The sequence below is a fragment of the Marmota marmota genome, unplaced genomic scaffold (genome assembly GCF_001458135.2).
Source record: "Marmota marmota marmota unplaced genomic scaffold, marMar, whole genome shotgun sequence".
NCBI lineage: Eukaryota > Metazoa > Chordata > Mammalia > Rodentia > Sciuridae > Marmota > Marmota marmota.
This window is the reverse complement of record NW_026000108.1, coordinates 28,054,900-28,070,869: the sequence shown is the minus strand read 5'-3', so window position 1 is coordinate 28,070,869 and position 15,970 is coordinate 28,054,900. Positions and strand designations below refer to the sequence as shown.

Here is a 15,970-nt window from a genome sequence, read left to right as displayed (position 1 = left end):
TATGATTCATGTTTTTTTTTTTTTTTAACAAATCATAGTTACTGTATGGAAAGAGATGGCATGTGGCAAGAGTTAAGAAAGGAGCATGGAGGGGGCTACTCAGGAAGGAGAAGACCCTAGCTTGGGACTGGGAGATTCATCATGGAGAAGACCCTTTCTAAAAGACTGTCACTTAGTGGGCTGGGTTTGTGGCTTAATCGTAGAGGGCTTGCCTAGCATGGTGAGGCACCGGGTTCAATTCTTAGCACCATATATGAATAAATAAAAATAAAGTCCATTGACAACTAAAAAATTATTTTTAAAAAAGAATATCACTTAGAATCTAGCTCTAAAAAAAAGAAGAGGCATCCTCTGAGGAGAGAGGAGACTGGAAAGGAAGAAGTATGTCTTTTTCTCTTCCTTCTTCCTGCAAGCTTCCCTCAATTCTCTGAAGGTTTCCTTGGTGATTCTAGTTTAAGGAACTCCTTCTGAAATTTGTGGCTTGAAGACGATAGAAGACTTAAAGAGAATTCTCTATACTTACTTGAACCAAATATGTTTCCAGTAAACCTTAAAAGCAGTTGTTCTCCTTCTCTTACTTGGAAATGACGAGATGACTCTGGAAGTCCTCCAAATCCTTCTAAGAGCAAGTCCTTAAGTGTCTGGTTTAAATCTTTAGAAGGCACCACTAAAACAACCACTCTGTGTGGATTGTCCTTCTGGTGCGACAAAACTACGCAAGCAGTGGTGCTGAGCAAGGCATCCTCCAAAGACTTCACAAAGGAAACCAAATGGCTCTTGTCCACAGTGGAAGAGAGGTGAAGTACAATGAACCTGCACAGAAGAAGAGGGACAAGACCACAGGGGGAAATGCAGCCTCACAAACTTCACCAATACCTAGTAATAGATCAATATCTTTAAAAAAAGCCCTTATCATCCAAACTTTCCTTAAAAGCAGATGTGCTGATGACAATCCAGTTACAGTCATGAGTGACTTTAGTGAAATCCTTGGCAGTCAAGACATGAGCTCAGATCTAACTAAATTCTAAAACATGATCTTAAATAGAGAAGTCATACAGGCTCAGCTCTAAAAATGACATCATACCTTAGGTCATACAATCATGAGTCACATAATGTTTCGGTTGATGGTAACCACATATACGACTATGGTCCCATAAGATAATAATGGACCTAAAAATTTCTATCACCCAGTGATATCACAAACATCTTAACATTATAATGTAATACATTACTTAAGTGTTTTTGGTGATCCTGGTGTAGACAAACCTACCACATTTACATTCATATGAAAGTATGGCACATACAATATGTGAATTACATAATAGTTGATAATGAGGATACATGAGTATGTCACTGGTTTATATATTTCTATAATACACTTTCTATTGGCACTTAAGAGTGATTTTATTTTATTTATATAAAAGACGCTAACAATAAACCAGATTCAGGCAGGTTCCTTTGGGGTATTCAAGAAGGCATTGTCTTATAGGAGATGACAGCTCCAAATATTTCATTGCTCCTGTAGAGCTTCCAGGGGGACATGATGATGCCAAGTTGGAAGTCAGATGCTGATGACCCTGACCCTGTGTAGATTAAGGCTAATATGCGTGTTTGCATCTTAGTTTTTAACAAAAGTTTTTTTTTTTTTTAATTTTTAATTCAAGTTTTAAAAATAGGAAAAAAGCTTAGAGATTAAAGATATAACAAAAGAAAATATTTTTTAAATTGTACAATGTGTTTGTGCTTTAAGTGTTATTACAAAGGAGTCAAAAGTCTAACAACTTTAAAAGTTTATAAAGCAAAAATAGTCATAGTAAGCAAATTAATGCATTAGTGAAGTTTTTTTAATTTAATTTATTTATTTATTTATTTATTTTGTCAATTTAGTGCAGCCTAAGTGTAAAGTATATGATCCTAGCTCTCTCATTCACTCACCACACCCTCACTGACTCACACAGAGCAACTTCCAGTCCTGCAAGCTCCATGCATGGTAAGCGCCCTATATAAGTCTACCATTTTGATCTTTATACTGTTTTTGCACTGTACCTTTTCTGTTTAGATATATTTAGATACACAAACACTCTTGTGTCAAGATTGCCCGTAGTATTTAGCACAATAGCTTGTTTTACAAGTTTGTAGGCTACAGCACACAGCCTTGGGTCTGATGTACTCAATACCACACAGGTTGTTTAAGTACATGCTGACGTTCACATCATACCACAACTACCTAATTATGCAATTCTCAGAACATAGCCTGTCTTTAAGCAGAGCATGAGTATATTTTAACTAGAATTACCAAAGTATTACTTCAAAATATAGAAGAGAGATACTTTTAAGATAAACTATTTACTCCTTATAGGATGGAAAATATATACCATAATAAAGTGGGAACTGAAATATTCATCTCTATCTCTGTGTGGTAAGTATTTTTTAATACGTTTTTAGTTGTAGATGGATGTAATATCTTTATTTACTTATTAATTTTTTTATGAGGTGCTGAGGATGGAACCCAGTGCCTCACACGTGCAAGGTAGGCACTCTACCACTGAGCTACAGCCCCAGCCCCTGTGTGGTAAGAATTTTTATGATGAATTCTGTTATGGGTTGAATTGTGCCCCACCCTCAAATCCGTAAGTTGCAATACTAACCCAGAGTTAGCTTAAAATGTGAATTTAATTGGAGAAAGGGTCTTTACAGAGGTAATCAAGTTAAGGCAAGATCATTAGGGTGGACCCTAGCCCAATATAAATGGTGTCACAAAAAGGGGATCTTTCAACACAGGAAGGCATACAGAGAGAACGCCATGTGAACAAGAATATTGCTATCTATAAGACAATAAAAACCTTGGAACTGATCCTTTCCTCACAGTGCTCAGAAGGAAAAAAAAAACCTACTAACATTTTGGTTTTGGAATCCCAGTCACTAGAACTGTGAAACAATAAATTTCCAGGTTTCAAGTCATCCAGAATGTGGTATTTTGTTACAGCAGCACTAGAAAACTCATACAGACCCATAACCCTAGGTTAGACCAGTCATTTCTCAGTTAATTTCCAGAAGTTGCCCTCCAGTTGCCCCTAATTCAGAGAAGCCTTCTCCCACAGACAAGGACTGACTGATGTGAGGGCACAGAGCCAAGCTCCCTGGTACTCCAGAGCCCTCCTGAGTTTTCAGCTGGGGAAAGACTTCAGTTGGAACCAGAGTTTTCCTATCTTCTTCCCTGGCTCTACCTCCTTTCATTTCCTTACAAGACTGGCCTAAGAGGCTCCTCAGTAAATAAATTGCACTTTTAGAATTTTTTTTCTACAGAATTTTGATCCAAGATAATTGTATATGTAAAGTTTTCATTATAAAATAAAGGCTATCTTTAGAGATGGTGATTGCCCTCTCTTCATGAGTGTCTACTCCTCATGAACCTTAAAACTGATTCAAATGCTCCTCATAATGGACCGTCTAGAAAACATGGAAATGAGAAAGCAAAATGAGGGCACTGAAATAACCAATTCAGTTCATCTATACATAGTTATGAGATGAGCATAGATATGAACAGTTAATTATTATCCCCGTGAATTTCAGAAACGAAGATGCTATTTTAAAAGTATTCTGGAGTTGAAAGAAACCTATAAAACGAAATCTAAGTTATGAGTGGTTTCCAAAAGCACTTGTTTTAAACTATCATGAAAGAAATTACAAACAGCATATTCATGTCAATTCTAGTTTATATTTTAAGCAGATCTTAAAAGGGATTTTTATTCTTATTTGAGGAATTAAAATCCAATCCTGTGATTGGATTTCCACAAACATCAAAGATAGACCATCAGGAGAGAAAATCAACTCCAATCGTTTAGTACTATATTACCTCTCTAAATGTTCATGCAATTCAAATGATATCAAGCCACTCGGGATGGTTCTCACCACAACATCATCAAGCCCAAACCAACCAGTGTCTTGGCTTCTGTATCCCAGTAATTTCAAAGATTCACAGGTATTGTTCCCAAGTTTTCTTGTGGAAGCACTTTTTGTCCTATATAAAGGCAGCAGAAGAGAAATTGGTAAATTTTATTTAACGTACACCATATATAATGCATTCATTCTTTCATCAAGTGAATAATTCAATAATAATCCATTAAGTATATGTTATGTTCCAGTAATTACACCAGACACCAGGAATACAAAGATAAGTAGATACAGCCCTTGCCTACCTAAGCACATGGCATCAAAAGATTATCTGATTACAAGGTGATCTGTGTGGTAATTAAAGGAAGGTATATAGTGGTTTAGGAGCAGATGTGAAATGCTCAGGGAAGCTTGCAAAGTGAAAATGCTGATTTTAAAAATGAGATTTTGAGAATGAGAAACATTTTACCACTGGCAAAAGAGGTAAAAGGGAACTCTTGAAATCATTAATGATCTTCCTAATATAAACCAAATGTTTTAGAATAGCCAAGAGTAGTCATGCAGTGTAACACATAGCACCACAGATTCTGTTACGGAACTGCCCAGTTTCAACTCTTCAGTGGCTTTGCCTCTTATTCACAAATGACCATGGGAATTTATTTGGTGTGCCTATATGCCAGTTTTCGTGTCTATAACATGAGAATAATTGTATTACCTACATCTTAGGTTTAAGTGATACTTGTATAATTATAAATCACTTATAACTGTAGTGAGTATAAGAAGTAGTATTAATAGCCTCAATCTAATCAAGCATAGTCAGTTAGCTTTCTTGCATAATTTTTCTTCTCACATAACCTGTCAAACAAAGGTCCTGAAAGGAGCAGTTGTAAATGCCTCATGATACTTCTCACCAACCAGAAGTGGTTTAACAGTAGATCAACTTCTAACATCAGCCAGTTTGATTCTCTTTCTTTGGAATTAAGTAAGAAGCTCAGAGAATGTAACTTGTCACCTTCCTTCAGCTGTAGTGCGCTGGAGATGGAAATTAATAGATTTAAGAGAGGAAAATAGATGCTACAGAAGAAAGTAGAAGATTAATGAGATGCAAAAATCCTCAAGATGGGAAAATTAGAGCTTAACTATTGTGGCATTATAATAATTTTTTTCTGGAATTCATTTGAGAGGTTATCTGTTCCTCAAAGCCAAAAGAAGGAAAGTCCTGGATGCTGAGTGTCTTAGGTGGAAAATGTGCTACAACTCAAAAGGGAATAGAAACATTCTAGCTAAGTACAAGAATGAAGATACAAGTATGAATCCCACATCTCTTTTAGGAGCACATCTATTTTGGGGTTGTAGACTTAAATCCACCATAGTTTAACAGATTTAGCTGTCTTAGTACCTAGCGACTACTAATTGCACAAGATTTAAAATATCTGCCTTGAAAAATCTTTATTGGTTATTTCAGGAGATAAACCAAATTAAAATCAAGAGTAGGGTAAAAATATTTCGCTTTTGGCTGTTGGATTATAACCACAGAGATGGTAAAATTTTAACCCCTGGTAGTTAATTTATTCACACAGGAAGGTTGACTCAATAAGAACCTTGGTCATTTACCATAAATTGAGTTAATTAAGTATAATGTTGACTTTTTTTTTTCTGGAAGCAACTATTCACTTTTTTTTCTACCAATAGTTTAAATTTTTCTGTGGGAGACTATAGGTTCCCAAGTGTGATGAGATGACCCCATCCCCAGATCCTGGAGTGAATATAATTGGCATTCATCAGTGCTGTTCACCAAATATCCAATTTCTCCTTGTTCATAGTACATGATGTGGAAAATGTGCTACAACTCAAAAGAAACATTCCTAGCATGTCCTGGCCCCTGTGGTTCAGTGGAACCATATGTCTAGTTCTGGATAATTAATTGTATAGGAAAGATAGATGTGTCACTTTGAGTCCATGCATTTTGTTGCTAATGGATCCATCCAACGGTCTTTCTTCTACCACTATAACAGCAATCAACCAGTACTTGCTCCATCTGCCTACATCCTAGAGTGAGAACGTTTTGAGAGGCAGCCTACCTCTGATGGCCACACAGTATATGTGAGACATAAAGACTATTGTTACAAATCCTTGGGGTTTGGTAGTTTTGTCATCCTAACATAACCTAGGCTAATCTGCACTATATCTTCCTTCTTTTTTCAGTGAAATTTTCAGAGATGGATTTATATCAGATTCGGAATGAGAATTAAGCCATGGGCTTTTATGCATATACTTGGAGAAAAGAACTATGCTCTTTCCATGAACAGTAGCTCTAAATATGTAGTAGAGCCACATTGCCAGCATAAGGGGCAGGCAAGTCAGAGACTGTAGTTGGCACAGTCAAGAAAGAAGAAAGAGGAGGAAGAGAAAGAAAAGAAGGAAAGGAAGAAAAGGAGGAGAAAAGAAGAAAAAAGAAGAAAAGAGGATCTTCTTGATTAAAAAAATTATAAAGATGAATGTAGCCATAGACGTTTTATTTATATAGACCAAAAAATTTCCTTTTCACTTAAACACTTTCAATTTGCTTTTCTGCCACTAAAAACTGTTTTCAGGAATAAATTTAAGGGACTGAGATTGTAGCTCAGTGGTAGAGCACTCGCCTAGCATGTGTGAGGCACTGAGTTCAATCTTCAGCACCACAAAATAATAATAATAATAATAATAATAATATTGTGTCCACCTACAACTAACAACATTTTTTTTAATTTGACAGCTATTATTGTCTAACAATGAATGGTACTTTTAAGGATCCACAAAACCTAACTATGATGTCATCATAGTTGCATAAACTATAGCAAACCCTTATTAAAACAATTTGTTAATTCAATAATGACCAGACTTTATCCTGGCCAAAAGGTACACTGACAGAACCATGCTCATAGAGAATACTGATTAAAATGCACATGTTTCTTTATTTGTGAAAAGAAATAGTATAATGCATAATTTGGCAAGCAATCATATCATCAAAATCACATATCATATTTTACTTTCAGAATATTTCCTTTGTGGTATGCATAATGCATAGTCATTTAAATGTAAATGTCATTAACTTTTTCTCAGAAAACTATAATTTAGCTATTAAAGTACTGATTTTAAATGGCATGCTACACTCAAAAAATTAATTTTTTCCCATTCTAGGTTATGCATGTTGATTATACAACTATTTTAAAATAGAAAAGTAAATGGAAAAAGAAAAGTACACCTAGTTACATTGCCTAGAGCCAAATGCTACAATATTTTAATGGATGTCTAGTAGTCTTTTTCTACCTGGTTTTTTATTTGGCTTGTAAAATAGTAACTATATTCTGTGTCAAATCATGCATCCTAATTTCAACATTTGTAACTAATATATAACCTTTGGATATCAATTCAAATGACCAGTCCCTATCATAACACTAAGAGAAAAGTTCTTTCTTGATTCAACTATCACTTCTGACTAAGGCTCATGAACTTTCAGGGTTTTAGTCCTAGGTGCCATTAGTCCCAGTTACAGTCATCTTGCAGAGAACACAGGCGGCATAATCTAGGCAGTGAGCTGTCTTTTGCATGGTCTTCCTTCTCTTATGCTTGGCTGTGTTGCTGTCTCACTGCTGGTGAGGGCAGAGGATTCGTGTGATGTGATGCCACACTGCTCCACTATTGTACCAGCTCAGGTCACTAATTTAACTGTAGTTTTTCAAGAATTAAAAAGAAACTATAAGACAAATCTTTTCTCATTATTATGCTTATATTTAATTCAGTTATCCCACCCTGAGCTTAAGCCCCCACTGTATCTTAGTGAGCCCACTGACTCTGGTCCCCAACCTGCACACACAGTCTTTATTCCAAAGGACTGTCCGTGGTGCTAGAAAGTCCCCATGTTTTGTTCATGGCCTACCTATTGACATACGTAGGTCAGGCATTCAAATTCCCTTCTCCTTTAAGCCATTTTTTTTCTTGCTAGCTGACTTCTGAATATCCATCTCAATCCAACAGAAATGTTTCAGTAATGCTATCCCTCACAGAAAAAGGTAGCAATGACTTCCATCCCTTCTTTTTCAAGAAGCTGTTTCCACTCTGCGCATTTACCCATCATTCCCAGGGATAAAAAGCCCCATGCACCAAGAAGTATGTAGATAAATTCGGTGTCATTGTTAAGATTCTTTTAGGAAAGTAATAGAAACCCAAAACAATTGTACCCAATTATAAAAATGAATCAATTAAAATAATACCTGTTAGTTAATGGAGCAAATATGGACAAATATTGAAGATTTCAGAGAAAAGCTGTATTTGATTTCAAAATCATCTTTTTTTTTCTTTTTGTTGAAATGGATTTGTTTTATTTTTAAATGAGTATTTTAAATTATTTTATTTGAGCATATTAATTATACACTATAGTGGGTTTCACTGCGTTATATTTATGCATACATTAAAAACATAATTTGATTAATTTCACTCACCATACACCCTCACCCTCTTTTGTCCGTCTCCCTAAGTCCCCTTCTACCCTACTGGTCTCCCTTTTTATTTGTTTATTTTGTTTACTTTTTTAGATTCCATGTATGAGAGAAAACATACTACTTTTCTGAGTCTGACTTATTTCACTCAAAATTTGGTCTCTAAATATATAGACAGAGATAGAGATAGGCATATCTATATAGATATAGATGTGTCTATATCTATTTATCTATACATATTGCACATTTTTATCTATTTATCTGTCAAAGATCATCCCTATCTATTTATTTTTTACCTCTGCATCTTTCCATTTTTTTCCTCTCAGTTACTAGTGAGAATTTTTTTATACAGTAGAAAATTCAGAGTTTTACATTCGAGAATTTGACTACCCAGGAAACTGACCTTGCTATTTCTGGGTCCAAGACCCTTCCCACATCAAACTTTCAAACATTAGGGAATTGTGAACAGCCTATTTGGGGCCAAGTGTTTAATTGTAAGTAGTGACATGGATAAACATGGAAGTCACCATTGTACCCACATGGACAGAAAGGGCATTTTCTAGAAATTGTAGTACAATTCCCAAAAATAAGGTGTTATGTAGACAAAACTTTATATATATATATAAAAACTTTATATATATATATAAAACAAAACTTTATATATATATAAAACACTTGAGATATATATATGTATGTATGTATATATATATATACTATGTATGTATATATATATATATATAACATATATATATATATCATACATACATATATATATCATACATACATATATATATATCAAGTGTTCTTTCTCAAGTCCAAGAGTGCCCTGTTTTACCTTTCCTATCTTTCCACAAATGTGCTAATACCATACAAAGAACATTCAAAAGTTTTTCCCATGATAAAAAATTTTTTTGCTCCAAGTCATCTCAATACTTTATCTTAACAAGTAGAAATAGATATTACTAAGAACTTTTCAAAGGTTGTTTCTCTTTGATTTAAAGAAAAATTAAAATTTCCTTTGACATTTCAATTCACAACTTTATATTCTTAAGGACAATGGTATATATGAAAGTAAGTAAAAATATTTCAAATACTCTATTTTCAAGTTTGATAAATAATAAAAATCTTATTTTTTCAGAAAACATTTGTTTCAATGATTTACTGAAACTATTTTATTCTAGTAAATGAGATTTTCCTGTGTTAACCATATAGTACATAAGCACAAGGGAAAATACAGAACATTTGCTTTTGTTATCTATAAAATTGTTGTTTATTTCTTTAGTTGCTTCTCTAAAATATTACTGATATCACATATAAAACAGAACTATAAAAGACAAATTGGAAATGAATGATCTGAGACCTGTCGCTCCGTAATACAGAACACCTAGATGCTGACGTACTTGATTTTTTTTATTTATACAATTTTTTGGCTTTGCAAGAAGGGGAATCTTAAAAGAATTCCCCAAACTTCTTTCCAAAAAAATGTTTAAAGCCAAGATTGCACTTATTAGCAACCAGAAAGGAACAATGGGATTACTATGAGGAAAAATGCCTTTCCAGCAATTTAGTATTTATGAGCAAACAACTAGAAGCAATAATCAAATAAGCAGAACATAAAGCCGCCAATCCTTGTCATCACAGCCAAATGGAAAGATGCACCTTCATAAGGAGGCTGAAGTAGTTCCAGGGAAGTAGCAGCTGATTCTCAGCAGAGGCAAGAACAGATACCACCTGGAGGAAGGTAGCTCCAATGTACTCAGGCAAAAGTGCACCAGTACACGCTCACAAATTAAAGTTCCCAAACAAATGAGGAGGTGAATACCATGGACAGTCAACAGAAGGAGGCAACAAATCAAAGTACTTCAAAGACTAAAGATGGGGGATGAGAACATGTGGAAAGTCAAGTAAAATAAAGGACACTCTCAAGAAGAAAAAAAAAAAAACAGGCAGCAAGAGACTATCAGAAATGACTGAGGAAATTTCAATAAGAGCCAAATAGAACTTTAAAAAATAAAAAAGTAATATTTGTCCAAAACAGCAATTCAAATGACATATAAAAGTAGATTTTTAAGTGTAAAATATTTTTGGTATTGTCTTTTTGAACTGAAATGTGAAGAAAAAAGAACACAGAGCTTATAACACACAGACAGATAGAAAATATAAGAAAAGAAAGGAAATATGGAATTTTGAAAAAGGCTGCTTCAAATACATATATTGAAACTTGGGCAGAGTGGATAAAATGGAAAAGTGTACCCACTGCATCATTGTCTCCATTGTGGTCTTTCTAACATCCATAATAGTATCCATAAAGAGTGAGTGCAGTTACAGCCCCAGGGATTTTAAAAAGCACTGTCATCCTAGAATCTTATGCCACACATGGGAGGTAGTCGCTGAAATGGATCCCTGGTGACTGGTTTTCTCAGAATCCATGCCCTTGTCCATCTGGTACCTTCCCACAGGACTACAGCTGTCTCTGCAACTCACTTGTGGCCTGCAGAGCACTGCAGAAAAGGAATGAGACCTTGCATAGGGATGCAAGCAAGTATGTTTGGTCAAACAAAAAAGAATGAAAGCAAGCACTGATGCAAAATTTCAGACTAGCATTTAACTTTGGTGGGGATGAGAAGCAACTGAAGTGGGGGAAAATGGGATAGGACAAGGGAGGGACAAGTAAGGAGGAGAAATTTCATTAATGATGTTTAGTTTCTTAAGTTATGTAGGAGCATAATCCGTTATCTCTTTTATTATGTGATATGATTTATGTATATTTTACAAATATTCTTGGTATGACTCACACATTGCATTCAAGCAAGATATTAAAAACAATAGCAGTATATAGAATATGTCATGTTTCCTGGGCAAAAAGGTATTTTCCTTACTACCTCTCTAAAATATATCTTTCATAATATGGAATGTTTTTATTTAAGCAATGATTTTTCCTTTTCACTATCATTGTGAAATATTTCCTAGCTCGTAATTTTATTTTTCACTTTTTGGTGATTCTGGGGATCAAACCCAGGGTCTTGTACATACTAGACAGCACTCAATCACTGAGCTACATCCTAGTCCTCTGGCTCATAATGAAATCTCTTTATCCTTTTTCCAGAAATCATTCAGATATGAAAAAATGTGATCAAATACAGATCTTTTATTCTTAATATTCAGACTATGCTTTGGCCTGAAATAATTTTGATCCTTTTTATTTTGTGAAGTATGGATTACTATTTCATGATGCTTCTGTTTCCATAGAAAATGTTCGATAGGATTTCACTTTAGGGGAAAAGAATGTAAATAACAAGTTGAAATGGATTCTCATTTGCTTGCTTTGTGTTCCACTAGATGGAGAAAATGTATTTACTATGGCACTAATAATAACAAAGAATAGTATAATATATCAATTTGACATTGTCAGAAAGTATAATCAAATTAGTCATGCAATTTAAACTTACACACATTCGCTCCTGTTTATTTAATTTACCTAATGTTTTTAAAGCACCATCTTGCAATTGTCCTAAGTAATAATAAATGGAAAAAAAGAATACATATTATTACAGTAAAATACAGGTTGAAACAGAGAATGAGCTGGCCCAAAGAGAAGAGCATTTAATCTCTCCTAGAGATCTCAGGATGTCTTCACTGAGAAGGAAAGAGCTCACACAGTCAAGGGTTCTTCAATTAGGTGTGGTAGAAAAAAGATTTCCTTAGTAGACAGATCATGTGCAAAGGCAAAGAAGTGGAGACTGCTGGAAAATTTGCAAATGAAATGATAACAAAGAGCCATCTTCCCATTACACACACACACACACACACACACACAAATGTCAGAGCTGAAGAGAAAAATCCTTTAGATTTGAAATAGAAGATCACAAAAAGCAAGAATTTTCTTCCTTCAAGGGAATTTGAGCGACTAAGCCCATGGACATGCCTTTGGCTGTCAACCTCTTCTCCCTGACCCCAACCATGCACCAGGAGCTAGATGCTAGAGTTTAAATCAACAGCCTCAAAGAGGGAGCTGGAACAAATTCAGTCATAAAACTGGAAACTCAGAAGGGTTCCACTGACCATGAACGTGGAAAATAACAACCAAACATTTTTTCCTTTTTCTTTCTTTTTTTTTTTGACTTTCATATTATTTATGTTCAATGCTGGATTTTTTAAAAATAAAGTTTAAGAGTTTATCATTCTTGCTATCTTGAATTTATTTTATTTAAATCACCTTTAACTTTTATCTGCTTATCTATTTAAGAATATATAAGTAGTACATTTTTGAGCCCTATATTTTTTTAAAAAAAAACAGCAAAATATTTTACTTTATCTTGGTGAAAATTCTATTTCCACGTGTTTCCTTTTAGGACTTTGAGTCTGTTCCCCCTACCACCCTCCCCACTGATATTAGTGCTGCCAAGAGTAAGACTGAGTTCATATTGATTGTATTCCTTTTTACTTAATCTAGTTTTTGCTGATGGAGGCTTATGGATTTATGTTTTATTTAATCCTATGTTTGAGTTTGCCATGCATGTTAGTCAGCTTTGTATTGCTGAGAATCAAATACCTGACAAGAACAACTTAGAGGAAGAAAGGTTTATTTTGGCTCATGGTTTCAGAGGTCTGAGTCCATAGTCAGCCAAGCCCTCAGCCTGAGGTGAGGCAGAAGGGTGTGGCAAAGGAAAGCTACTCATATTATGGCAGCTGGAAAGCAGAGAAAGAGAGAGAAAGGGGCTGAGGGTCCTTTCCAGGTGCAACCCCAGTGACCTACCTCCTCCAACAAGTCCCACCTCCCCGCAGTCCATACACCAGTGGGTTAATCCACTGATGAGGTGAGAGCCCTCATGATCCACTCATTGCCTCAAAGTTACTTCTCCAAGTCTTGTTGTATAGGGGACCATGCTTTCAACACTTCAGCTTTTGGGAGATATTTTGGACTCAAACCATAACACCACATTGAAGCTAGATGTAGATCGCTTTACATGATTATTTTCTAGTCATCAGTCAGCACTTTCTAACTCAAGTCTTTAATCAACGTCAGAAAATTAAATTCAATTATGCCTTTGATTTTTGCTTTTTTATGATTGTTTGGTCTCCTTCAAACAAATAATTAGTTTATGCCACATTGTAATGATTCTTTATCATACTTTGATCCTTTTTCATCTGAGCTTGTTATCTTATACTACCTTATCCTAATGTCCTTTTATCTTTTCCTGGTCTATCCTGATGACTTTCTGTTCCTGGGTTTTGTTTTCCTTCCTTCCTTCCTTCCTTCCTTCCTTCCTTCCTTTCTTTTTCTTTTTTTCTTTCTTTTTAAATATGCTTATTGAGCAACATTAAACTCACAAAATAGAGTTCTATAATAATCTCCAATAATCTGTAATTTTTATTGTTCCAATGACTACAAAATATCAAAATGACAGTCTCTCAATATTTCTATGAGTTTTCAATGTTGTCTTTGCTCTTCTTTTGAAATCTTGTTTTTTATTTTGTTAAAACACCATGTAGAATTTTTTTTTTCTTATCCTTGGTTAAATGTTCACTAACCAACCATTTTCAGTGGTAGCCATTGAATCTTCTTCTCAGATTTGGAGGGAAATCTTCAGTGTTTGGCGAAGATTTCCTCAATATTTTTCCTCAGTATGATTCCTCTGGATTCAATAGAGACCTTCTCCTACATGTGCTGACTAGGTTTCTGAGGTTTTCAATAGGATGAGTTCGTGAAAACATGTCACCTCCAGGACATGTTTCTACCAGGCTCTTATTGCATTTGCCTCTATCTGTGCATTTGTGGGAGTTTCATTCCTGACAATTCAATACAATGCCACCAACTTCTCTCTATATTCTGCCCTGCTATTTGTGACAGATGTGGAACTATAGAAAAGGAGGGGCAAATGAACTCATAACTCAAAAATTGTATTTGTGGATAAATGTAATTTACCACTTAAAAATGAATTAAGAATAAGAATCGTATGACTATATCTCAACAGATGCAGCAAAAGCCTTTGATAAAATCCAGCACCCATGCATGTGAAAAATGCTGGAATAAACCCAACTATTATGTGTAACTGTAAGGTTCGAATTTTAAAAATTCTGGAGAAAATAGGGATAGAAGAAACTTATCTCAACATTACAAAAGCTTTATATGACAGAATCTAAGTCAACATCATCTTGAATGAAGAAAAATGGAAAGCAATTTCTTTAAAATCAGGAACAAGATAAGGATGTCCACTCTTGCCTTTTCTATTCAATATAGTTCTTGAAGCTCTAGCCAGAGCAATCAGGCAACAGAGGAAAATTAAAGGGATATAAATAGGAAAAGAAGTCAAACTATCTCTGTTTGCTGATAGCATAATTCTATATCTGGAAGAACCAAAAATATTTCACTAGAAAGCTTCTTGAGCTAATCAATGAATTCAGCAAAGTAAATAGCACACAAAATCAATACTGATAAATCAATAGCTTTCCTATACTCCAACAGTGATTTTGCTGACGAAGAAATCAGAAAAAAAATCCGTTTTACAGTAACATCTACAACAACAACAAAAAATTGGGGAATTTATCTAATCAAGGAGGTGAAAAATCTCCACAATGCAAATTAGAAATTACTGCAGAAAGAAATTGAAGATGATGGAAAGACCGCTCATGTTCTTAGATAAGTAGAATTAATATTATCAGAATAGATGTATTACTAAAAGCAATCTATAGATTCAATGCAATCGCCATAAAAATACCAAAATACTAATGACATTGTTCACAGAACTAAAAAAAGAAAAGTCCTTAAATTCATTTGAAAGAATAAAAGATGAAGAATAGTCAAAACAATTCTGAGCAAGAAAACTGATGCTGATACAGGAAGTATCGCAATACCCAATCTCAAATTACAGTACAGAGTTACAGTAAGAAAAATAACATGGTATTGGCATCAAAGTAGACATGAAGACACATGGAACAGAATAGAAAACACAAAGACAAACCCATATACTTACAGCCATCTGATACGTGACAAAGTTGCCAAAAATACATGTTGGAGAAAAGATAGCCTTTTTAACAAATGATTCTGGAAAAACTGGATATTAATATGTAGAAGAATGAAACTAGCTTTCTATTTCTCACTCTGCACAGAAGTCAAATCAATATGGATCAAAGACTTAAGAATTAGGACAGAAATCTTGCAACTATTAGAAAGAAACACAAAATCAACATTCCATCATTTAGGTGCAGGCACTGACTTACTCAACAAGACTCCTAAAACTCAAGAAATAAAAGCAAGAATCAGTAGCTGGGATGCCATCAAATTTAAAAAGCTTCATCTCAGCAAATAAAAATGACTAAGGGAGTCAAGAGAGAGTGTACACAGTAGGAAAAAGTCTTTGACAAGGAATATTAATCTACAAAGAACTCAAGAAAGTTAACATGAATAATCGGGCAAAAGAACTAACATTTGTCAAAAGAAGAAACACAAATGGCCAACAAATGTATAAAATAATGTTCAACGTATCTAGCACTCAGGGAAACAAAAATAAAAACAACACTAAGATTTCATTTTGCTCCAGTCAGAATGACAATTATCAAAAACACAAATATATTAAATGTTGAGGAGGATGTGGGTG

At 34.5% G+C, this 15,970-nt stretch overlaps 1 protein-coding gene across 2 annotated transcripts in view; it reads right to left on the bottom strand.

Annotated features, from left to right (window-relative positions):
• Positions 1 to 15,970, bottom strand: part of Dthd1 (death domain containing 1) — a 62,430-nt gene that overhangs the window by 32,888 nt on the left and 13,572 nt on the right. For both annotated transcript variants that reach the window (XM_048784309.1, XM_048784310.1), the window contains 2 exons: positions 3,857 to 4,021; positions 524 to 813 (listed from right to left, as the gene is read on the bottom strand). In XM_048784309.1, the coding sequence (XP_048640266.1) occupies positions 524 to 813; positions 3,857 to 4,021 (455 nt within the window). The remainder of the gene's footprint in view (positions 1 to 523; positions 814 to 3,856; positions 4,022 to 15,970) is intronic.